At 43.4% G+C, this 26,208-nt stretch overlaps 1 protein-coding gene across 1 annotated transcript in view; it reads left to right on the top strand.

The window, feature by feature from the left end:
- Positions 1–17,106: 17,106 nt before the first annotated feature.
- pou2f2a (POU class 2 homeobox 2a) overlaps positions 17,107–26,208 on the top strand; it is a gene marked incomplete at both ends in the record, with an annotated part of 57,070 nt that continues 47,968 nt past the window's right edge. The window contains one exon of the mRNA XM_079176205.1: positions 17,107–17,206. Coding sequence (XP_079032331.1) covers positions 17,107–17,206 — 100 coding nt within the window. The remainder of the gene's footprint in view (positions 17,207–26,208) is intronic.

Consider the following 26,208-nt stretch of genomic DNA (forward strand, 5'->3'; position numbering starts at 1 on the left):
TTGAGGAGTCATTTGGTAAATGAAGAAATCCGCAGGAGCGTTCTTCATGCTTCATGTCTGACTATACGGATTAATTAATAGGAATCAGAACGTGCATATGTATATAGTGTACTTTCATCTACTACAAGTATTTTGGCAAATACAAGAAAACTATTTTTTTAATCTTTAAAACTGTTATTATTTTGGTTTCAAATTCTTGATTGTTCTCCAAAATGTATTTGAAGTCGGTTCTCATTTTTCGTTTTGCATATTAAAAGGTCGTCTGTTTCTGTCAAATACAAACAAAAATGCACGGATCTTCGTGTTTATTCCACGAATTTAAATACTTTGCTTATATGCAAATAAGACACAGTTGGTGCAAACGTGTAATTTTTGCTATTATGTATAATAGTAAATGCCAAATAACAATGAAACATACCGCAGCGTGTCAATCTGCACGTATTTGTATTTATTCTGGTGAAGTTTTGATTCATGCATGAATGTAAATGGCCTGTCGCCGATGCGCCGGAAGAACGGAAAAGAATTGGATTATTTGTCACTAAAAAATATACAAAATGTAAGAGAATAATGTTTTATTAAAAGCAACAAAGTGGACGTAAACGAAATTAAATGCATGAATAAATGATCCGAAATAAATACATTTAAAAAAATCACCGGAAGACAACCAGGAAAGTTGCGTCATTGCCATTCAGTTGTATTTAGTTCATTCATTTCTTTTGTGCATAAACATGAACATACATTTAAATAATATGCATTAGGCTTCACATGTAGATTTTAATATCATTGTGTGAATACGGTTAAGAAAGAATGTCCACTTTGTGCCTGGAAATTGCCACGACTTTCAAAAGTCCATTTGTCATCCATCGATTTCCCATCCCAACCCAAACAGTTTCACTTCCATTTGAATTGATGAATAATTACCACAATGTCATACCTGGGGGGTCACTGGTCCCCTGATGCTTACAACAGTCTTCATATCTTTCCGGGTCGAATTTCTAAACGTTTTTCCGTCCATTTGAGAAACTTATTACTAAATTATTAAATGTATATTTAAACTTTACCTTTAGGTTCTTTGAATATTGATTCCTTATATTGTGAATCTCAAGAAAGAGAGTTGAGGCCTTCACAATTCTCTGTGGAGAAATAAATAAAAGAGAGAGAACATGCAGTTGAGGTGAATTATTTATTAGCTTTTATAAAAACAGGAGAGCACTGTGACACAAACGCTACCTCCTTAAACATCTGTAATTGGAAATATATATTCTCCAGCAAACTGCTACACCAACATACACATGAGACCTGCGTAATAAAGCAGCGCTATCGCCACTGAGGCCGTGGAGTGATTCTTTGTGTCTCGATTGGCTTTTTCATGAATTTGCGGGGTACGTCTGTCACTGACGGCCTCGCGAGCCCAGACCCCGACGCCTTGACCCCTTGGGTCAAAGGTCAGCCGGCCACTCCGCCATTACCGCAACTCATCAGCTCTCTGCAGACACCCGGCGGACCCGGCTCGTTTGTAATTACGGGTAAGTACCCTGTGGGCCCAATAATAACTCCCTTCTAAACTAACCTACATTAGCCGTTAGCTTACAGCCCAAACCAGTTGTTCATGCTAAGCTAGCGGAAGTGTTTCCTCGTGAGTTACCGCTGTAATTTATGGAGGCATTCGTTAGTTGACGTCACATTTTTCTAAACCACATGCTATCCAGCAGCTCGACGGAAGCAATGCACAGCTTCATTGGGCTATTCAAGATGTTTAAACAAATGTTCAGTTATAAAATCATTAGCTAGCTCTGTTAGTGCAAAGCTAACTGAGTAGCTAGCTTATTCCCCTAATTATGCCAGTAGTTAGTAGTTCTGTAGGTCTGTAGGTCGGCTACACAATCTCGATATTATGGATGAATTGTAAATGTGACTTCTGCTCTATGCACTGGAGCTTAACAATGTTGGACAAATTATTCAATCAGACCTACAGTTTGCATGTTCCAGAATGAACACATTTACAGTAACAGTTTTTTCATGATATACAATTCTTCCATATAGTGGATCTGATCAGCTTATTTATATATTTTTAAGTGAGGTAGGCTACATGACCAGTGAGTTACATGTCATCATTAACCTTCCTCACCTTAAACGTATGAATGTAATCAGTGTGAAAAGCTGATCATTATCATCAACAAATTATTATGAAATAATTGTGTAGTCATTCAAATGCTGTGATGGTAAAGTTGTGCAGCCAAGCACAAACTGTAGGCTGTTAAATAATATTCCCTCCATTGCTCCGTGGAGAATAAGGATCAGGACTGTCCAGTGACTGATAAGAGAAGAAAAGCCCCTCACTCCTACCCCCCGTGGTTCACTGTCATCTCTGTGTTACTCAGCAATATGAAGGGAGTTCATCCCAAACCAACTGATAACATCTCTGGGTGTATATCTTTAATTTCTGCTTGACCGTGTCCAAAAAAAAATCATTTTTTTTAATCCATGCAACTAACTTTTTTTCTGACATCAAATGGCTTCCAGCTAACGTCTGATTTATGAAATTAAAAAAATGATTAACCGCAATCATGATAGCCATTGCACGTATCGACTCGTCGCTGAGTGTATTGACGTCTGTGTAAAGCGCACAATAGTCGACATTTGACCGCGTTCTTCGATAAATAGTGGAAATGAAGCTTGGGAGGTCAGGGAAACAGTAACTCCCCTCCGATTGATTTCCAATAATCCGCTCATTGCCTGTCTGATCCGCAGGATGCGGGCTACAGGGGGGGGCTGTTTCCGTGGTGACCGGTGTGGTGATAATAGCAGTTAATGAGATTTTAACCCCGAATAAGGAAGAAGACAGGAAGTGATGAGCGTTTGCAGGAAGGACTAAAGGCGGGATTCATCAATGGATGACCCCCGGCCTGATCAATGCTGATCCGTGACTAGGCAGCCCCGACCCCCTTCCCTCTGAGACGGCCCAGGTAAATCCCATTCCTCAGTAACAGACACATGCGTTAGGACATGCATTTGCACACGTCACTGAAACACACACAAAAACATAGACACGGTAGTGCACGTATGTAAACACACACCACTCGCTTTACAGAGATGGAGCGGTGGTTGGACGGCTGGCTCTCTGTCCAGCTGGTTAGGATGCCCTTGAGGTCAAAGGTCAACTTCATCCCAGACACATGACCTCATCCACCAAAGGTTGACCTCTCTGGGCCAAGTGTGTGTGTGTGTGTGTGTGTGTGTGTGTGTGTGTGTGTGTTTGTTTGTGAGTGAGACGGCTGAGAGAGGGAGGGAGAAATTTGGTGGACAAGTGAAATTTAGTGTCAATTGTTTGATATATAAAACTGGTGTGTGTGTGTGTGTGTGTGTGTGTGGCATGACAGAAGTGATGGATAGAGGATGGCAGGAGGGAGGATTTGAAGATTTTGCAGATTTTCAAGGCAAGAGGACTGCTGTTTGAGTGTTTATTGAAGTTTTTATACTAAATGGTTTACTAATGGTAAAGATGAGAGATGGGAAACGGAGGAAAAAACAGTGAATGAAATTAGAAAATGTTGTAGACACCGGCCAAAACAGAACAGTGGGTAGTTTCAGTCGCAGGTTTTACTCCTCCACGATGGTCGGCCTCAAGGTCCTTCTCAGTATCACTTTGCCACCAGTCCTTCCTTCCTTCTCTGTTACTTCTTCTTCTCTCCGTCTGCTCCGCTGTCCCTCCATCTCTCCATCTCTCCATCCCTTCATCTCTCCCCGGCTTTTCTGGCAAATTATCACCTGACCTTGACTCATGACCCCCTGTAACACCCCAAACACACACACACACACACACACACACACACACGCATACACTCAGGCATTCAACACACACAAGCATTAGCTCACACACACGCACTGGATTTGCAGACTCCCCTGTGTACAGCAGCCATCAACACACACACACACACGCACACACACACACACACACATAGTGTAAGTTCCTTGACATATTTGAGAAGAGTATGTTCAGAAGAGATTTCCTGAAAGTATTTAAATCTATATTTCGGAGGCGTTCCTGAAAGTCATTTTTTAATTTAACAGTGTAAAAAATGTGTTCCTCCAAATATTGGTACGGTAAAATATGACTGAGTACAGTTTGTTTTAAATGCACACCATAACTGAAATAGTTTGATTAAAGTACCAATAAATAAACAGCTTTATATGATTTGTTGTAGCCTACAGGAAACATTTTTAGTGTATTGGTTCTTGCACAGAGGAATTTACATTTTAATGCTAGCAGTCTGAGTGTGTTTGCCTTTCTTTATACAAAGGGAATTGCTTTGCAGAATGGGCCGATGGGCAAAACACGTGTAGAATAAGATTTTGGTGAAAATCCAGAAAGTAGGGTTTATAGTAATTTAGTATGTTTAATATGTGTAGTGAACCAGATCTCTTAATCTGTGGACCTTATTTGAAGAGGGATGACCCATTAAAGTTGCTGTTATCAGGAAACCGTTTCATTTTGAATGTAGTTTAATTTTTAGAGTACGTGTAAATGCACCAAGTGTTATTGTGGGTATATTTAGCCTGTAATTATTTGTACACGATCCATTTCACGAGTGGTGCTGCACATTAAGCCACGCTGTGTCCTGAAGTTTATGGACTACCTCAGAAATTCCCACAATGATTTGTCACAATTACAATGATGTGTTTTAAGTTGTCTTTGTCAATACATTTGATTTATTCTGTCTCTTAAACAGCAACTTGAAATCCAGAGGCTTTGTTGGCTCTTCCTCTTCCTTCAGCAGTCAGATGAAGCCCAAGTCACCGCTCATGTTGTCTGGAGACTGAAAGGAATTAAGTTCAAGGTTGGTACTCCTAACAATTTTCCCGATGTGCTTCTTGTGTTCGCAGCAAATTACCACAATCAAAGGATGGCGCTGCCTCACTCCCTTGTCGAACCCCCCCCCCCCGCCACACACACACACACACGAGTCCTTGCACACCAATCACGTCATCCCAGAGGTTCAAAGATGAAGGTGAGTGGGTGGGTGGAGGAGGAGGAAGGTAGAGGAGGGGATGTAGGATGAAAGCGGGGTGGAAATAAGCCTGGCCGAGCACTTGTGTTGCCCCCCACCCCCCTGCCTTCACCCCTCTTCTCCTCCCCAAAAAAACATTCCTTTTCCTTCTTCCAGCTCTCCTTCACCCCCTAATCCCTCGCTACTCCACTGCATATGTTTCCTAATCCGGAGTGTGTGGGAGGCCCATAAACCCCTCCTCCTCCTCCTCCTCCTCCTCCTCCTCCTCACCCACCTCCACCCTCGCCTTTCTCTTGGTGGCTGTGATGCTGTAACCTGCCTCCATTCCTCTTTCTTTTAGCCCTGGTCTCCCTCTCTGTCTTTCTCTCTGCAGCTCTTATCGTTAGACAGCAGCGTGAACTAGCCTCCCCCCCTCCCCCTTTCCCTCTCTTGTTTTCTCTTGTTTTCTCTTTTTTTGTTCATCTCTTGCATTTTCTCCTCACTTCTCTTATGTTTTTCTCTTCGCTTCCTTTTTGCCAATTCTCTTGGAAATGACACTTTGTGCATCACAAATTACAAACTGCCGACTAAATGATTCTTACATTACACTGAAACTATTGGATCCAAATTCACGATCAAAACTCTATTCAATTTCATCTCATTTACAACATTTCTTGACTCAAAAACGCAGACTTAAAACTTAATGGTGAGAAAGTGATGAATACACAAATCTGTAGAGGGTCACCTCTTAACGCTGTGTAAGGTCTGTCCACGTGCTCCAAACAGATCGGGTCCTGTAACCTCTGTAACATTCTGCTGACAATGTTAGTTCTTCTTTTTTGAGCGTTTTAAACTAGAATTCTGTCCCGATCTTACACATTGCACCTTTTAATAAATATAAATAACAATTTTGTTATTTTTGTAGTGTATCAAACTAGTGCTTTTCTCTTTTTTCTCAACACTTGATTAGTTTCCACCGGTTTCTCTGTTGCTCATTCATCCTCTTTCTTTTTTTTTTTCTCCAGCTAGCTGTCTTATTTTCTCTCAGGTGATTTCATTCTCTCTCCTCTCCCTCATTTCAGCTGCTCTTGTAACACACACACACACACACACACACACACACACACACACACACACACACACACACACACACACACACACACACACACACACACACACACACACACACACACAGGCTTTTTGTCCTGCTTCTTCTCTTGCTTTACCCCATTACTGAATAGTATTCCTGGAGCCTTTTGTGGAGCCTTGTATAGGCACATGCCAAGTCAAGTTATTTCAGAGCGGTTTCAATGGAATTACCCCCCAAAATAATCTCCTTTTGCCCCCCCCCCCCCTCTAAAAAAAGAAGGACGGAAGAAAAGAAGAGAATAATGTAAAAACGAACCAGCACCCCTGACACAGAATAAGCCTGTAGTTCCACACTAGAGGAACATGAGAATGTCAAAAGATTAGAGAGTCTCCATATTAAAGAAGCACAGAGGAATCTGGATGTGGATTGTGGATACAAAAGCAGGGATGGAGTGCAGAGTAAAGCCACCTAAACTCGCCTTATTATGGGGAGATAACTCTCTCCTTTTTTCAGCTGACAGCGGACTTAAATGTATATTGCATAACATTTTATGAAATTACAGCATTTGTTCATATTAGTTCTCACTTTAAAGCTTAAACAAACACATTGTGAGCACTAATGAATAATTTAGCACGCAGGACACGAGGCTTAGCCATCGTCAACACCCAGCAGTATTGAGATATTGAGACACACAATGCCTGTAACAGCGGAATACATTAACATCTGTGGTTCACCAACATTCAGCGCCCACACAGAACATGTAATACATCTGCATGGTGGCTGTCCTTTTTTAAAATGATCTCTAAATGAACCGTGACTACTGAATAGGGATCAATGCATATTGAGTGTTTATTTCTCCAGAACACTGTATGTAAAAACAGCGAGTTATATGATCGTGTCTCTGTGCAGGAGACATTTTTCCAAACCTGTTTTATTTTTTATTACAGATATACATACACAGATATACATACACATACACATACTTGTGTGTATGTGTATGTATGTGCAATTAAGGCAATATGAATCAGTTTGTGTTCGCCCAGCCGTGCAGTCATACTTTTGTGGCATCACTTTACTTGAAGTTCGCCTTTATTGAGCATTTATAAGCAGTACGCAAACATTTAATAAACGCTTTATAAAACACAATAATGGAGTTGTACACAGATATAAGGAAGGCGGTCAGTGTGCTCCAGCCATAAATGTGGGACAGACTTTGTATTACGTTTTTCAATGTAGACTACTGAAGGCAGCTGTCCTCGTTTCCGGTTTATTTGTCCCAAAAACAAAAGTTATCTCTCGAAGAAATAACGCAACCCTAGCAGCTCGTTGGCCACGATACGAGACCTGCAGACTGTTACTTTAATGCACTTACTTATTTGGCGCTTTCTCTTTCAAACAATCCAGCCGCGTAACTGTCCACTGGGTCGCACACTGTAGGACCCTCCTTACCCCGGGGAATATGGTTTTAACAGGTTCATTTCACAAAGTAACGGTTAGCAGTAGAAGTAACCTCGGCCAGTCATAAGCTGTGGAACAAATAGAACATAGTCCAACGACGTAATCCACCAAATCTCACTTCAGGATGTTCTCTTACTAATGATTCAATTCTGAGTGACAAAAATACTGTTTAATTCAAAAGTGGCGTACACAAAAGTCCCTCTACAGAAGTAAGACACGTTATAAACTCCAGCTGATGTGGCACCTGTGTTTTACCGTACTTGTCCTTCTTTATCTGCTTATAAGCCAGCCTCCACAGTTACAACAATACACTAATATACTTGTGTTTGTTTGCAACATTATAGTGTACTATAACCCATTTATTATATATAGGGGTTACAGTAATGTGTCACCACGTTTTCTATCAATTCACTGAATATTTTTTGTTATTGATGGATTTCTTTGGCCTGTTTTACACTCCTATATTCCAAATAATCCATCCTTTAATTCTTCCAACCATGACACTGTGTGAATACACATTCGATCCAGGTCTCTACATGAGACTGTACTGTACATCCCACCAGAAAGTAAACGTGTGCGTATCAAGTATTTACATACGTGTTTCTACGCGTGTGTGTTCGTCAATACATACATATATATATAAATGTGTGTGTGTGTGTGTGTGTAAGCGTGTGTCAGTGCCAAGTGTCACATCGATAGGTTAATAGCTGCGGTGTCAGATTCAGTTACTCTCTGATTAGTTGACAGTTCACTAATCCACACACCATCCTGAGTTATGGGCCCGGCCCATTGATTTCCAGCCTGCCAGCCAAGCCAAGAGGAACTCAGGGGTCGTAAGAGAGCCCTGCCGCTATTGATTGGCCCCAGATCAACCCCACCGCCGCCTCCCCACTACACACACACACACACACACACACACACACAAAACCCAACCGCAGTCCTACGGCATGTGGCCTTGCCATACCTTCAGATTCTCTCTACATTTCTATGGCTCTCCTCTCGCTACCTATCTGCCCTCTGTCTGTCTCCCAGCGTGCCACCGGCTATATTTGTGCCGCGCGGCGGTGTCATCTCCATCACTCACTTCTTTTTAGTGAGAAATATTTTTATTGACAGATTTTATGAGTTGCGGGAGGCATCTAACAAAACCGCTTCCCTCTGCCTCCCTATACCTGCTCTGCCCCACTCCTGATGCTTCCGCTACCTTTTCATCTCCATCGGCACGTTAAAGCCAACACTCCACCCGAAACCTTCGCCTTCTGTCGACTTGAAAGGTGGCTGTCAAACATTTTTTGTCTTTTTTTCCTCACAGAGAAAGCAGCTGTGGTCGGTCAAATATCTTTAGAATTTAATGTGCAAATTAGTCAGAGCAACCTTTAAAGCCTATGTTGTTTTGAAAAGGGACTCAACATTCAACCAACTGTAAATGTGCAGTACCCGAGCTGAAAGGCTGGTTCTCATCGGCAGTCCCTCTGTCTGATGTAGTTGGGCATCCAAGAATAATACAAAAGATACAATATGTACAATAGTTAAAAACGTACTACAACTTGTCAAAATGTTGTTGGATGTGCTGAATCTCGTTTGAGTAGAATGTGACGGATAGACTCCCCTCAATGGACTGCCAGCTCATTGTGTTGGAGTGGTTCGAGGGTGCGCGTGGGAGTCGTGTTTGTGTTATCGGGGGGGCAAGAGCTCCTGGTGTAGCCAAGAACCACTCTGGAATCGGGCCTTGGAACGGTGTGGGCAGGCAAGCACCTGGTGGCCACACTTGTACCAAAAGGGCCTGGTCAGGCTCAGTATGGGGCCGCCCACAAAGTCAGGTCTAAAAGTCTAGTGTGTAACCCGTCCGGTGAAAGGGAAGGTGAAGGCCTTGGTGGCAGAAAGTTGCATGTGGAATTTGGATAGAGGCTGCTTTTTTAGAATTTGGGTCGTCAGTGACTATTGTCATGGTTGTCCCGGGGAACTCTAGAGTCAGCAGTCGGAGGAGTTTTAACGTCAGAGTTAGTTAGCAGCCAAGAAGCCAAAAGAGTGGAGGGTAATGTAGCTCTGCTGGTGTCCTCAGAGCATCCTCCACCATCCGCTGCCTAAAAGCATTGGATTGCCCTCTTCCTGTTGGGGAACGAAACCCTGGGGTCTAAGTCAGAAGATTTGTGCTCCCATTTGGTCTTAGGATCCACCAGGAAGAACTGGACATGGTTGGGGAGAAGAGCAGCTTCGGTACATAGCTTAGCCTGCTACCACCATTTATTAGCAGGCGGAAATTGACAATTCTGATGGCAAGGTGTATGTTTTTTCAACTTATCAACCTCAATGAGCGAGATTAAAACCCCCTGGACCCGAGCGAGCCCCATTTGGGGTTTACAAGATTTTTAATCTATCTATGCCAAAATGATGCCAAACAGCTCTGTTAGGATAGATTGTACAATATGAGTGACAAATAAAGTGAAATATATAATTATAAAGTATATAAAATGAGAATTTTGCATGTTTTTGTTTAGATAAACACCTATAATTGGGGTTTGCTTCACTTTATTTACACCAAATCTTTTTGTGAGGTACCTGCACCCTTTGTGCTATGAATTGGGAATGTTTTTAGGCTAGCCAGGGCCTCATTTAATAAATTACAGTGCTTTTTCTTCAGACGAACTTGGGAATTTTCCCTGTTTGCTGTGTTTGCTGTGTTCAGCTACTATTAACCAGTAACATATACACAATATTTACTCATCTCATCAAATCTCACAATCGTGTTAGTGTTATTCAAGCATCAACATTTTTAAAATAGACCTTGTAGTTACAGAATTGTAGTCTCTTTTGTATGGGTTACAATTTTCGAGAAAAGGCCTAAAAAAGGCTTAGGGTCCAAAAGGCTACAACCTCCGACTGGTTAAATCCTCTGATCAGCTTGTTGTGACTTGGCACTTTCTTTCTTTACTTCTGAATTGTATTCCTTCTTCTTTGATCATTGTGTTCTTCCTCCCTCTTTCTTACAGATCACTGTGAGTGACCTGGTCTTGAAAGTGAGCTGAGCAGTGTGAGCTGATGGACCTGGATTCAAACCTGCAACCCTGGAGGCAGTTAGTTTACAAGGTAAATGCATTTAATTGTGTACTGCAGCCCTCTCTACTTCTCTCCTCCCTCCGTCTCCTCTCGGCCTCTGTGTAAGCAGTGGGTGGGGGGTGGTGGGGGGTTGTTAAACATTTTTCTTCCTTGTTAATTGTTTTGACTTGTGCCATTGGCATCCCGATTAGGCCCCATTGATTTCCCACTGCTAAGTGCATTGATTTCTACATTTCTCATTGATCCTCGCTTCTAAATCTACCCACACACACACACACACTGTGTGTCTGTCTCTCTCTTTCTCTCCATGAACACCACGCGGGCCGGACATGTGTGTGCGTGCGTGCGAGTGTGTGTGTGTGTGTGAGAGCGAGTGAGGGGAAGACGGAGAGAGAGGGAAGCAGATAGAGAGTAAACATGGAGAAAAAAGATGCAGACAAAAAAGAGATTTGAGACTTGAGTCGATGGTGTTTATGTACTACAAGAAAAGGGATTATAAGATGTGTGTGAATAAGATGCAGGTGTGTGTGTGTGTGTATGTGTGTGTGTGTGTGTGTGTCTGTGTTGGAGACAGAAAAGGTCCTCAGGAATCTTTGGTTGTTTTCATACTCCATAATTTAAGGAATCTATTTTAAATGGAGAAACCTCCGCTTGCTTCACATACAACAAATATAACTTAGGAAATACAATATTAATATGAACAGTAATATGTCTTTGGGTCAGACAGCTGATTCTGCCTTATTTTGAAAGAATTCGCTTCAAAGTTTAAATCTGTTTTATAGGAATATTTTGATCAAATTTGTTAACTTTGAATATATTCAGCGTCACTGTATAAAATGCTAATTCAGCACCAGAAAACTTGAAGAAAGACGACATTTTAAACACCTTTTAGGTCTCAAATTTGTAGGTTTTTTTTGCAGTTATGTCTTGCTATCATTCTCGTACACACACACACACACACACAGTCTCTCTCTTTCCTCTTGATCGTATTCCATGGTGTCCAGGAGAGTCGGGTCTGATCCTCTCAGTGTTTAAGGCTCTCATCTCCCCCCATGTCTGCAACGGACACACACACACACACACACACACACACACACACACTCCAGGCTGTACGGGCTGGAAAGCTCCATCCATGTCATTGGCATTACCTCGAGCCTTGATGCTGCATTTGTGCTAAGCTAAGCTGTTTGGGCCTCTCTGAGCACGATAGCCACAGTCTTGAGTGTGTGTGTGTGTGTGTGTGTGTGTGTGTGTGTGTGTGTATACTTTTTTCGTGCATCCGTGCATGTTCAGGTGCGTTTGCATGTACGTGACTATCTTGCACGAGTGTGTCGGTCCGGTGTTTCCGTACTTTCCTGCTCGTTACGGTGCGTTTGCATGCGTGTGCCACTAAGCATGTACATACATTTGTGTCTGTGCGTGTACCAGCACGTGAATCTGTGTGTGTGTGTGTGTGTGTGCGAGCGCAAAAAAGCCGATATTGCCCCCTTGCCCTCCGTCCCCCTCCCTCACATCTCACATCTTTAATCCATTACAACCAATCCAGGATGAAATAGGATGCAGAACATGTGTGAAACACCAACACCGGGAAATTCAGCCAATTTTCAAAGTCGAAATAAAATAATGCGAACAATGAAAGAGAATATGCATGAAAAAAAGAAGAAGAAAAAAAAATCCCCCGGCTTATGAAGATAAGAAACACAGGAAGACATCCAGCGAGAGAGAAATACGTACTCGCAAAACCGATTTCCACGCCGGCCGTGATTTCCCAGCGAGCTCACGAGCTGTAAGCAAGAGCATCGATTCCGCCTCGATGATCGCATCAAGGTGGCGTATCGACAGCGTCATGTTTTACTCTCCTCTGTGCTCGTCCTCCGCGGCCTTAAGAGGAATAATGGATATGTAGGAGAGGTATTGGCAGGGCCCGGACCGGCCTATTGACGATCTGTCAGCATTGATTACTTAGTCAGGCCGCGAGAAGAAAGGGAGAGACGCATAGACATAGAATGAGAGAGAGAGAGAGAGAGAAAATAGATCAAATGTCAGGTGCTAAAAATAATGTGTGTGTGTTTATTAGGGTCACTGTCTCATGAATGATTTCCCTCTGTGTTTAGTGTGTACAGGAGTGTGTTTATAATAATCCATGTAACACCAAAGTAATAACTCTCTCCTCTTTAGTGTGTGTGTGTGTGAATATTTTTGTGTCTATTAGGCCCGATGTTACAGCGAGGTAATGATTCTTCCATCTTGCGTGCGCTATCTCTTGGTGTGTGTTGTGTGTGTGTGTGTGTGTGTGTGTGTGTGTGTGTGTGGTTACAGCGGTAGCAGAGGGGTAGGCGGTGATATAATTGTAAGCCGGTATTGATTGGGCCCCCTCTTGTTATTGATGAGGGAGAATTTAATTCAACCAACTCGTTTGTCAACATGACACTGCCATTTAACAATGAACTCTCTCTCTCTCTCTCTCTCTCTCTCTCTCTCTCTCTCTCTCTCACACTCACACACTCACACACACACGGAGTAGACAGATAGAGAGCAATAAGATCTAATTCTGCGATAGACTTCCCGTACCGAAAAGGATGCGTTCACTTACAGCAGTCAGATTCTGGTTTTCTTGAGATATGTTTATATTTTTTTTTGCAAAAATAGTAAAGCCTACTGATGCGATACTATAATACAAATGTAATTTAAAAAAATATGTTACTTTATGCAACAAACTTTAATCTTTTGATTCCATGCTTTTATAGGATAGATGTCTTAATTGGAGACTGTGTGTGTGTGTGTGTGTGTGTGTGTGTGTGTGTGTGTGTGTGTGTGTGTGTGTGTGTGTGGATTGCAGTTCAACCGGTCATCTCATTATAAATCATAAATAAAGTCTCTACGCTGATATGAAATATTTCATTAAATGTCATTATAGTTTACTATAGTTTCAAAGCTGGATACAGAAAACAACAGGTTTGGGATTAACGATAAAAGGGCGGAATCTATTTATAGCTCCTTTTATACAGCTGTGTGTGTGTGTGTGTGTGTGTGTGTGTGTGTGTGTGTGTGTGTGTGTGTGTGTGTGTGTGTGTGTGATCAGAAGTCCGCTATGGCCCATAAGCCCACGATGTCAGACAAAGAAACCGCAGCAGGTTGCAGAGAAGTTATAAAAGGATAGATATAACAGAAGGGGAAAAGAACATATTGCTATTGATGAGGCCCTCCGTGCGCCATATTTTTCACCTCTCCTTCAAATCTGCGCACCCCTCCACTCCCCCTCACTCCCCTCCCCTCCCCGCGACGGACGCACAAAACACACTATATTCTACAAGAAATAATTGCTTTTGTCTGGAAGGAGTTTGGATCGGGGCTCCTCTGCGCTCGACCCTGGTGCGGAGAGGGGGGCTCTGGAGGGACAACCGGTCGCTTCTTTATACGGCTCCTCCTCCTCTCGCGCCCTTTCTTTTTCGCTCCTCTCTCGCTCGTTTGGACACGCGGATGTCATCTGTCAATGGGGAGTGGGATTTTTTATGACGGGGGGGGGGGTTCCTTTGTGATGTGACGTGTGTCTGTGCATACATGACATCAAAAGCTGCAGCGGGTAACGGACATGTTCCCGAACAGGACACAGGTTTGAGAAGAAGTACTGTAGTAGTTGCAGTGTATACTAGACATAACGGCATTAGTAGCACTAAGAGTAGGCCTACTATAGTTGGCGGGAGAAATAGAAACACGTTATATAAATGGTAGTAGTGGTGGTAGTAGTATTACTAAAAGAGGAATAGTAGTTGGAGTAGAGGCTGCAGCAATAGTGGTCACAGTGTTAGTACTATAAATACATATTAGTAGTAGTAGAAGCAGTAGAAATGTACACACATTATTAAAGTGGTATAGTATTACTAAAAGAGGAGTAGTAGTTGGAGTAGAGGCCATGGATCAGGAAGCTCCTGATGACAGTTTATATTTGACGTCTCCTTTCTCTTCCTGCATAGACATTAGCATGGCAAAGAGCCCGAGGCCTTTCCATATACGAGGGCCATAATTGATCGATAACTTATTAACAGCTCAGTCCCACCTCAGAGTGTTATAGGTTCGTGTGTGTGTGTGTGTGTGTGTGTGTGTGTTGTTCGCTCTATTTTCTTTTATTGACTGCGATATTTAGCCTATAGATTTTTCTATTTAAAAAAATCCATGTGAGCGATAATCTGGAGTGTAAATGCAGAGCGCAGATCGGGGCGGCGCGTCTGACAGCCGGGTGGAGCATGGAGAGGAGAGGACTGCTGGCCGGGAGGCAACCTTCCGTCGGACACACACACACACACACACACACACACACACACACACACAGGTTCCACTCACCACGGCAACTACAACCTTTTCACCGACCCCTTAATAGGAAAAACAGTCAATTTAGATTCAGCTCAACTGACATTTTACGCACATTTTACGCACGCACGCACGCACGCACTCACGTAGCCTTCCCGAGCCCCAAAAATAATTACTAATTTAACACCCGTGGCTCTTGCAGGCTTTTGATTATTCACCTCTGTGATGGGGGGAGGAAAAAAGAAATAAATTAGTTGAGTGCTGCAGGTGACCTTGCGTTAGCCAGACCCACGTAAATCTATATGAGAGGGAGAGATCCACCTGCTGAAATATACATCAAAGGTCCCCCCCTCCTCTTTGAATTCATGTCTGCACATTGTGAAGAGGCGATCGATTTTTTCGGAGGCCGGCGATGATGTGATTATTGGCTTCATTATAATGAAGTAATCAGAGGTTCAATTGGCCGGATCCGTAGTAGTCAGAGAAAGGGCGCGAGACTCGGCTATGTGTGTGTGTGTATTTTTTAAACACTAGTAATTCAACATGGACTCTTGGAGAGTAAATCCCGTTTATGAAATATATTGTACATACATGTGTATCTTATATGTCAAACTTTAATACAGATCAGAAACTATAAAATGCGCTGAAATAAAATGGACAGAGAAAGTGGGGCCGTGTGTATGTTCTGCGAATATATGTGCATATGTGTCGGGGTGAGGGGGTAGGGGAAGATGGGATGGGGGGATGGGGGGGGGGGGGGGGGGGGGGGTGAGCGAGCGGGGGAAAAAAAAAAAAAAAAAGTGGGGGGCTGGGTATCTCTGTCTGTCTCCCCGGACGCAGCGCTTCGCCGTGCCAGAGTGCGTTCAGGCTGCGCGGCGAAGGACCGAAAACCACCGGGGTTCCCACAATAAACGAAGGGAACGCGGATAGACACACGCGTAGGATACACACAGAAGACGGTTGGAGAGAGAGAGAGAAAGAGAGAGAGACACGGAGCAGAGCCAAAGAAAAGACACTACAGCGTAAAAAGAAAGAAAAAAGGGGATATCATCTCGCCCCCCCCCCCTCTCCCTCCTCTTTTTTCCCTGCTTCATTGGAGGAGGAAAGCAGACGACAGGTGTACTTATTGATATGGATTTATTCATTTATTTATCTATCGATTTGTTGCTGTAATTAGTGACCCGCGGTATAGAGAGCGAGAGAGAGAGAGAGAGAGAGAGAGAGAGAGAGAGAGAGGAAGAAACAGCGAGGGGAGGAGAGGGAGGAGCGAAAGTCAGACAGGAGGTGCCCGCGTAGCCTTACTTTATGATTTGATTATTCCATCTTTTTTACCGAATAATCGCTTCGCGTTTTCTTATCGTCTCGCTTTGTGTGCGTGTATTCTCCAACAAACCAGCCAGCTACTAAACCAAATCTTTACGAGAACCAAAAATTAAAGAAGCAACTCTACCCGGACAGTCCCCCCCCCCCCCCACCCCCCACCCTTCCTCGTTTCTCTGTACCGGAGGATTCACCGGTTGGACAGTGTGTTTTTGTTTGAGACTTTTCATGCCAGTGCCGGGGAGGAGGAACCCATCTTTTTTTTTTGCGCAACCCCAAAACCAAAGCAGACCCGGGCCGAGGAGGAGAGACGGAAACGGAGAGCCGCCGCGGTCTTTACGCACAACTGTCTGGACACAATACATGGAGTCCAGCTGTGTCTGCGCTACACGTTCAATGGAGAGCGGCTAAGATGGGAAGCACCGACTGCGCTACATTCACGTGGGTGCGATGAGAACGGGTGTCAGCCATCTACATCTCCCACCCAAAGCTTATAGCTGCGCGCCCCGCACCTCTCCGTGTGTACGTACGTGCGTGCGTGTATTTGTGTGTGTGTGTGTCGGACTAGTTGACTCCAAAAAGACGCAAGTAAAGGGGAGACTGTGATATCCGTCTGGAATCCCGGAGCCGCACAAATGTATAACAACAACAACATTGAGATGTGAATCCGCTGAGACACGGACTCGATCCACGGAAGGAAAAAGCCAAATTGTTTTTTTGTAAACCATCCAAACGTCTTTTACAACCGGCTGTCCACAAACCTGGAAAGCATACGAAGAACTGGCCAAAGATCGACGGAACGCACGACGGATGAGAAAATAAGAAAAGTGAGAGTAGAATAACAAAAAAACAAACTAACCCCGACCCCCAGGTCGACAGGGGACCATGTTTGTCCCCCTGCCGGTCCCCTTCGTCTTTCAGAGAACAGCGTCCGACTTCAGCGCCTGGAGACTCAAGTCCTCGCTGGCTCCGCGGTCCAGCCCCGGTAAGAGACTCTTTTTCCTACTGGGCCCTTTCTAATCTCCACTGGTCACCCACACACAGAATAAATCCCGTTTTTTAATCTTAAACTTAATCACTTTTTATTTCTAACCCGGTACATTTAATTACACACAACATCCCAATCGTATCTGTCTTATCTGAAATGTAATAAAGGGCCAATAAACTTGGATAAATCTCATGATTCCATTGATATTTTTTATCCTCTATATTTTACAACATACAACTCACATTAAGCATTCTTTTCCATTTATATTTTCAAGTCACTTTTTACAGCTGAAAGATATGCACCCCAAAACATAATGTCTTACAAAAATGCTTCAGATGTTATTTCTTTAAGAAAGAAAGAATCTGCTAAACTGTTTAAATTGATTTGTTTGAAATTCTAATCAACTTCTCCCCAAAATCACTAATGCTCTTCTTGTGATTTGTCTTATTCTGCTTTGCTCCAAATTACACAAACACGTGAAAAGGTGCATCCTAAATTCAATTTTCTTAAGAAGAATCCAAAGACTAAATATTTCAGCCCCAAAAGCCTGTTTCTGTTGCCATCTTTCCTGTTGTATCTCCTCAGAGAGAAATGAACTGCATTCATCATTAACAAGGCAGAGAGTTTAATTGAGATACTTACTTTAATCCAAAATGTGAAACGCGCAAAATTGGATGCATGAATATTCGGCTCATTAGCATCCATCACACAGAGAGGCACCCTCGGCTTCTCCTCTTTCATTTGTGGCAATCCATCCATCTCGACCTTCATTCCATCTGCCTCCTCTCCTCTCCTCTCCTCTCCTCTCCTCTCCTCTCCTCTCCTCTCCTCTCCTCTCCTCTCCTCTCCTTCAGTCCTCCTCGGCCAGGTTGGGCTGGAATATTCACGGTCACCTATCGATTACTAGGTATTGATCTCCGACAGGGGGCCGCGCTGAGAAAACAGGAGTACAGTCAAAGTTGGCCGAGGGAGAAAGTTTGTCTTTACTGGAGATGAAGTGATTGAAATTCAAATTTCTGTCAAAATAAAGTTAACATATTTATCACAAAAAAAACAAACCTTAACTTTAATGATGATGGTGAAACTAATATTCCTATAATTGGCCCATCACTGCGGGGACTCGCAGCGAGTTTGTCAATCAATAGTTGGTTATAAGGAGCGTATCGTGCCTCTATGCTGGGCCTTAATACCCTGTGATCACTCTATTGCTTTAGTGACTTGCAGTCTGGTCAATAAAGGGCAGCAGTGCTCTTTATGTATTTTTACTTCCATCTCACTATAATGTTCCTGTAATATTCCTAAAGGGCTGTGTCTGTGATATTATTATTATTATTATAGCCATAATAGAAGGGACAGCAATGTGTTTATACAACAACAAAAAGAACTATAGCACCAGATGGACACAAAAAGAAAATGTATTCTTCTGTCAGTATATTAGCTTTCCTTTTCACTGATGTGGTTTTTTCTTTCCACCTGTGGGACTTCTAACACTTGGCAGAGTGACCTGTTTCAACACAGACCGTATGCGTGTGCTGAAGTGTGTCTGCATGTTTAGAGGCTATCACCTTAAGTAGGTGTCAGGAGGAGAAAACCAGTCCAGGCTTTAATGAGAGCTGCTCCTGGAGGCTCTGGCACAGTGGTGGTGGTGGGGGGGGGGGGCAATATCTATGTCGGCCCTTAAAGAAATGGAAGCGAAAGACACAACGAGTGAAGGAGAAGTAGAGGTGGAGGCTAGGGGGGAACGGCGGAATGAGCGAGTGCATACATGAATAATAAATGATGAATGAGAAGGTTGAAAGTGTCGGTTAGCGAATTAACAGCTGCAAGAACCAGCGAGTTAATGAAAGCGAGTGAAAGAATGAATAAACAGATGAGAATCCATCGTTTGAACGAACACGCGGAGCAAGTGAATAACAAACAAGTGGAAAACACGAGCTAGCAAGTTGTCTTCTCTCGAGCGTCTTTCCTCCAGTTTTTAAAAGTGCGGGATGCTTTTAAAAACAATATTGAAACATTGTTGGTGTGATAAAGCAGCGACAATACACACGAGAGAAATAAAACCCAGTAGGAGATCAAAGGCCGACACTCATCCCCTCATCTCCTCGTCCGTTTTGTCTTCCTTCTACTTTTTCTCCGACTTTCATCCTTGATCTGTGGAGAAAAAGAAAGTCACAATCCTCCTGTTTCTCATTCTCTCTCTCTCTCCTTTCTGTGAAGTATTCACTTGACTTGAAAGCCTTTTCAGTAAAATGCAAACCCTCTCTCTCTCTCTCTCTCTCGTTCCCCATGGTCAGGGGAGGATGTTGAATTGGATTTGCCTGGTGTGATTTGGCCGGGGCCCCATAAGCCACTTTAGCTAAGTCTGTTACCCACAATTCTCTGTCTCCCTCTCTGATCTGCGCCTTTGACCAAGGTGTGCATCTGTACGATTGCCTGCACCTGTAAGCGGCGCGTGTGTGTGCGCGCGCACATATCCGGGTGTGTTTGCATCAGTGTGTGAGCAAAGACGACGGTGTCACAAGTGTAAGATGAGGTGAGTGAGGTTCAGTGGAGGAAGAGGAGGAGGAGAGAGAGGTCCTAAACAGCAGACGCTAGCAGACAGTGGTTCTACAGTGGGTCTAAAGTGAGGGCTTATGGGGGTTTTGTCAGCTCGACTCTTTAACACCACGCCGTGGAGACTGCTGGCCTCAGCTCAGCCGGGCCTCGGACCCGCCGCCGCGGTGAAACAGTCACCGGATCGCATTTGTTATCAGAGGGAGAAGATGTTTTATCTTTTCACTTAATCGCCCAGTAATATATATTAAGTTGTTTACTGTCACCTGAGTCGATGGGCTGGGTTGCTTTATTAGCTATACCGTTAAAGGAAACCCATCAGTCTACATTGTGCTTTAGAAGCTCCCTCTACCAGTGGAAATATTACAACTGTGTGTGGATCTGTACCAGTGGAAAAGTTTAGCTGAATATCTGCGAGTACTGGAATATAAAAAGGCATTTTAATTGTTTTAAATATTGACACCGTTATTAAACCAGCTGACTGTGCTGCTACAGGACTGCAGATATTATTACAGTCAGTGGACCCTTTAACTCCTTACGTATGCAGAAAAAAACCCACCGGGTTAAGAGCTTATTTATTTATTTTTTGACTTTACGTTTTTGCCGTTTGGCGTTGCGGTTGAGTAAAAATATCACACCGCCTGAAACCGAAGTCCTTGCATTGATTTTTAAGACCAGTAGTAATAGAACACATTTGTTGCTGTGTTTCTGTTGTTTTTTGATTCTTTCACTTTTGAAGTCATGTTTAAAATTCACGAATGGCATCTCATCCATGTCGACGGTAAACAAGCTGGAATTAAAGAAACGAGACCGGAGGGGAGGCACTAAAGCGCTGCTGCTCATTAATACACCTGTGCTGGCCAACTATACTACAGATGAAGAGCGGAGACCGACGCTCCTCCGTTCATCTTCAGCATCCGATCCTTGTCTCTCTGTCTTTTCCTTTGTGTGGCTCAGAGATGTCACCGGACGGTCTAGCTCTGCTGTGTGGAACCTGTGGCTGCTCTGCACCACAACAAAGGAAATCTAAATGCTCTTTTTTTATTTGATGTACACTGCTGTAAAATCCTCCAGGGCCACCGTGGCCCACATAAAACTGAGAGCTGTCAAATTCACAGAGGAAGGCCCGTGTCTGGATTGAGGTGTGTGTGTGTGGGGGTATTTATGCCGCTACTCCGAGAGGCCTCTTACTCGAGCTGTAGTTCTTCAGCACTGTGTTGGTTTTTACTCTCTTTGGTCCGACCTGCTCTGTTCTACTGTCTGCTTTTCTGGTTAGTTTACTCTTTACACAGTCAAAGCAAAGTGATGAAAAGTCACGGAAGAACACAGAGAGCCTTGTGACAAATATATTTATGCAGGTGGTATGAAAAACACCACACAGAAGAACAAGCCAAACAAACAAAAAGCAACAATCTCGTGACTGTTAAATCCAAATGAGCACAGCGACAGATACTGGAACAATAAGGCGATGTGGCAACAGTGCGTCCGCTGCTCTACTCCATCCTATTCTATTGTTTAATAACCGAGCAGAGGAACTTTTATTGCAGAGTTCAAAGCCCAGCCTCCTGCCCACACATACACACACACACACACACACACACACACATACACACACAAAGTGCTCCGTGCTGCTCGATAACTACCTCTTCTCCCACCCAGTATCTTCACCTTGCGGTGCCCAGGAGGAAGTTGTGTTGTCTGGGCCACACCAAACTAGGCCTGAGCAAAGGCCCCAGTGCCTAGATTTATTGGCTGTGTGTGTGTGTGTGTCTGTGTGTGTCCGTCCATGTGTTTGCGTATGAGCCTGCATGCAAGGGTGTGTACCCGGATTTATTTGTGTTTTGTGCGAGGAATCGGCTGAGGTTGGAACGTCATTTTATTTCCATGCGTCTGTGCACGTGTGGATTGCATACATACATTATCGGCGCGTGTGCATGATCATGTGTTGGAAAGCATGTGTGCAAGAGATGTGCATAAGCAGGAATTTGTGCCGGGTCTGTGTATAGTTGTGCATCTGCTGCAAAGTGCAGATGTTTTGGTTTGGGAAGAACAAAAATCCATATGCATTTATGGTCATTTGAGTGCGTGCGTGCACGCTGCAGGCACAGGTGGACGATAATTGCGCGTTGAGGTCAGTTATGGATCTGTCCGGTATGTGCGGTTCATCTGGAAAACCGCAAGCTCATGGCTGCCCATTGTGTGAGTGGTTTTAACCTTCCACCGCTATTGATTAGCCAGCATTGACTATTCTCCCGCCACTCCATTTATGTGCGTGTGTGTGTGTGGGTGTGGGGGTGGACCCGGTGCGCTAGATGACAGGAACGATCGCCGCGAATGTGTAGGAATGCGAGAAAAGTGAGGACACCTGCTTTTGTGTGTGTGTGTGTGTGTGTGTGTGTGCACGAGTGTATGGATCAGATTTGAAAAGGGGCCGCGTCGTCGGTGACTCCCGGTGCTAACGTGATTGCGAATGACAAAGCGTCCAGGCGGGTTTGTTAGCTCCATAATGGGGAATCAATAGACACAACACAGATGTCAATACAACATGCTTTATTGTGTTAAGCTGCCTCGCCCCCACCCAGGGCTCTGCACACACACCCACGCACACACACACATACAAACTGAGGATGTATCTGTTCTGTAGTTGCTGTTTGAAATACATGCATGCAGATATTAAAGTGTTTACACACACACACACACAAAGAAATGTGCACACAGATTGGCTCCGCTGACAAACCAGTTCTCACACGGCGCTACCCTCACACACACACTCACACACACACACACTCACACAAACACACACATGCACACCTGTTTCACTTTCACACATGTTCGTACAGTAAGTACTTTAAAGTGGGAACGTTTTGAGTATCGTCATGCTTTATCTGTTTGTGGTTTTTTTAAACACTTTCGTCTTGACAATATTCACTCTGGTGTTTCTACACTGCGTTTCCCAGAGTTCACACTTCCCAGAGAAAGTTTGAGCTTGCTGCACATTTATTGAATTTATTGAGTTTAGTGAATTTTTCCAGATCATTATGTTCCGTTTATTCAGAATAAACCGGAGGCATTGAACTCGTTACTTCCTGTGCACCAGCAGATGTGTCCCGCAAAAATAAAACCCCACACGCACCACGTGACTGAAGGCAAATGTAAGTAGCTTCATACCAAGTTACTGTGTATTTGATCTATCTCTTTACACACACACTCTCTGTACATTACCCTCTCACACACCCACACACACACACTGTGATTGCAGCAGGGAACACACACACACACATGCGGAACCTTTTGTCTTTGCTACACATAGATGATAAAAGTAATTTCACACCACGGACACTACCTGCTGTGCGGATATGAAATAAAACATACCACCCCCCCCCCAACCATAACCAGAAATGGTCACCTGAACTCTGCTTCCCCTCGGCTGCTGTCCGTATGTCGATCCACCCAACCAGCTCAAACTGTCATTGTTACCGTGGAAACATTCATAGGCCATTAGACACACACATATAGGAGGAAAAGGAATCTAAGTAAACACTGTCCTCCTCCACACACACACATGCACACACACACACACACACACACACGTGTGCACCTTCCATTGGAGAGTCATCTTTGCCTTTTGCTCTTGATGGTCACAAAGACCATTATGGGCTAAATTGGCTGTACTCAGGCTATATTTGACTTCCCCGTGTGTCTCGCTCTCTTTGGGTTTGTAATCGCCAATCGTAATGTGTGTGTGTTAGTGTGTGTTTGTGGCTATTTGTGAGTATGTTTCTGGTATTTCCGTGTGTGTAAACATGTGTACCAGTGTACTTATGAGTACTTATTTCTGGCGCGTGTGTGTGTGTAAATCCGCGTTTCCCTGATGGCTCATCTTAGTACTGTGTGTGTGTGTGTGTGTGTGTGTATAGGCCAGTGTCCATTTTACACCCCTACTAAATAATGAATCCTGGGCACAGCAGGGGAGCTTTTTGGTTTAACACCGATGCACGCCCGTAATCGAATGCACTCAGTGCGCTCCCCCTTTTGTCCGACACGCTGCCCGTCGATAGGCCCTCTCCTCTGCGCACATGAACGCCATAAAGAAGCTCGTGCCTATTCATTCGTCTCATAGCTGGCATTCCTTCTCTTCGCGCTCCTCTTCATACCTCCCTCCATCCTTATGATTCCCCACCTTGGCCCCGGCGTGCCACCGGTTGGAAAGAAAAGAGGACACAGGGGTGAGGGCGAGGGAGACGGACCTGAAGGCTGTTCAACTGATTGGCGGATGGTCTTGAGGTCAGGGCTGCTGCTCGCCTTCTAATTAAGCAGAATGATTAGATTTCACACTGTAGACAAAGTCAGAGGTGTATGGTGGGGTGCAACGGATCACAAAACTCACGGTTTGGGATCGTATCAGGGTTTTGAGTCACCGATCGGATAGGGAGAAAAAAAGGGAGCAAATTTAGAAATTCCTCGATCAGGTTTTTTATTGCCGCCAATGCCGATTGTTGATCGTCAATGAGTCAAATCGGCTTATACAGATTATTTCATTTGTTGTTTCAAAATCAGATCCTTTTTCTTTGTTATAGTCAACATTACTTGCATAAAAACACACAATTCATATGATTAGGAAATAAAAGATGGTAGTTTTAATGATGTATTATATGAACTAGTGTTCGGAAGTTATACAGATCATTGTTCATCTCTATTATCTATTTATGTTAAATTGAAAACATCTTCAAACATCTGGGGTTTTTTCAAGTTTCTAACCAAAAACTACATTTTACAAGATAACATTGAACACATCATGATAGCTTTATAATTTACCTTCGCCCAATACTCATTTTTATTGAATAGTGTATGAACGCATCATGATGTAATTCAATGCAATCTCAGTGCGTTAGCCGTTAGCACCGGTGCTGCTCTCCTCCCGTTGATTTCAACACCAATTTGTGTTCACAATGTAGTATCATCAGAAAATAGAAAACAATAAAGCCGATCTCCTGGTCTACAAGGCTCCATCCATCCCAAAAATCATTTCAACCACTCTGAAGTCAGTAAACCATCAAAGATTCTAAATGTTATCCTTTTACTTTCTTATACTCATCTATAGTTTTTTCTTCATAGAAACACACAATTCAAATGATAGGGAAATAGAAGATTGTACTTTCATTGATTCAAACAAATCTTGTCATTAGTAGTTTTAATGATGTATTATAATCTGCTTAGAGCTAGTGTAAACGGCTCATAATTCATCTCTAATATCTATTTATGTTGCTCTGAAAATGTCTCCTTCAAACAACTGGATTCATTGAAGTTTCTCACTAACACTACATTTGACAGATTACATTTGAACACATCATGATAACGTTATAATTTACCTTCGCCCAGTACTTATTTTCACTGAACAGAGCCTGAATGCATCATAATGTGACTGAACGGAACCTTTGTTCGTTAGCCGTTAGCGATGCTGCTAACGTTACTAGCTCTCCTTCTATTAATTTAAACAGAGATTGGTTGTTAATGTAACATTATCAGAGATAAATGATGTCCTATTCACATATTTTACTGAATATTGTCGGATAACGATCGTCAGTAAAACTTTATTTACACTGTGATGGTGAACGTTAAACTGTAAGGGGGGGATCTGTACGGATTGACAGTGGTCCGTTACACAACTGCTTTTGACCTACATCTACACGCAGAACAGCTTTTTATATATGATAGTATGTACTATTTTAATTAAATACAGCTTAGTTGTATGGTTTGCCATTCACAATGTGCACTTCCGTTGTTGTGTGACGCAGACAACTTTTCTTTTGTGAAGTCGGGGTAGATGGATTTCTCGAGTAAGAACTCTGACTGCGTGACGTTCCATTGTACTCTCAAGTAGTTGTCCTGAACGCACCATAAGAAGAACCAAGAAATGAACTCAGCTGCCAGTACAACATCTGTATGTCTTCGGGACAAGACCCCTATGTCCACCAGCTTCCTTGAATATATTACTTTTTTGGAAACATTCTGTAAGACAAAGCAACGGACTCATTGGACGGTTTCAGACTTTTTGTCTGTAAGCACAATTTCTCCATGTGCGAAATCTTTTGAGGTGTAGACCAGATATTAGATATTCTTTTGAGTCATTTGTCACTTATCAAGTAGTCAAATTTAAGAAGCACTGTAGTTGTAATGAGTAAACGTTATGCTATGTTCTGTGGGTGTATAGAAGGCCGTACTGTAGCAGGTGTGTGTGTGTGTGTGTGTGTGTGTGCTTATCTGTTAGCTAATGTCCATGACTGCCTGCTGCTGCTGCTGCTGTGTGCGATACAGAAGTGCGCGTCTTTTGTGCCAGTCTGAAGAGCAGTGATGTTGTTCCCCCTGCTTGCATGAATAGAGAGAACGTGGCTTAGGAAGCTCTCCTGTCCTCCTTCACAGCTCTCTGACATAATGAAGCCGGCATG

This window comes from Pholis gunnellus (genome assembly GCF_910591455.1).
Source record: "Pholis gunnellus genome assembly, chromosome: 16".
Classification (NCBI taxonomy): domain Eukaryota; kingdom Metazoa; phylum Chordata; class Actinopteri; order Perciformes; family Pholidae; genus Pholis; species Pholis gunnellus.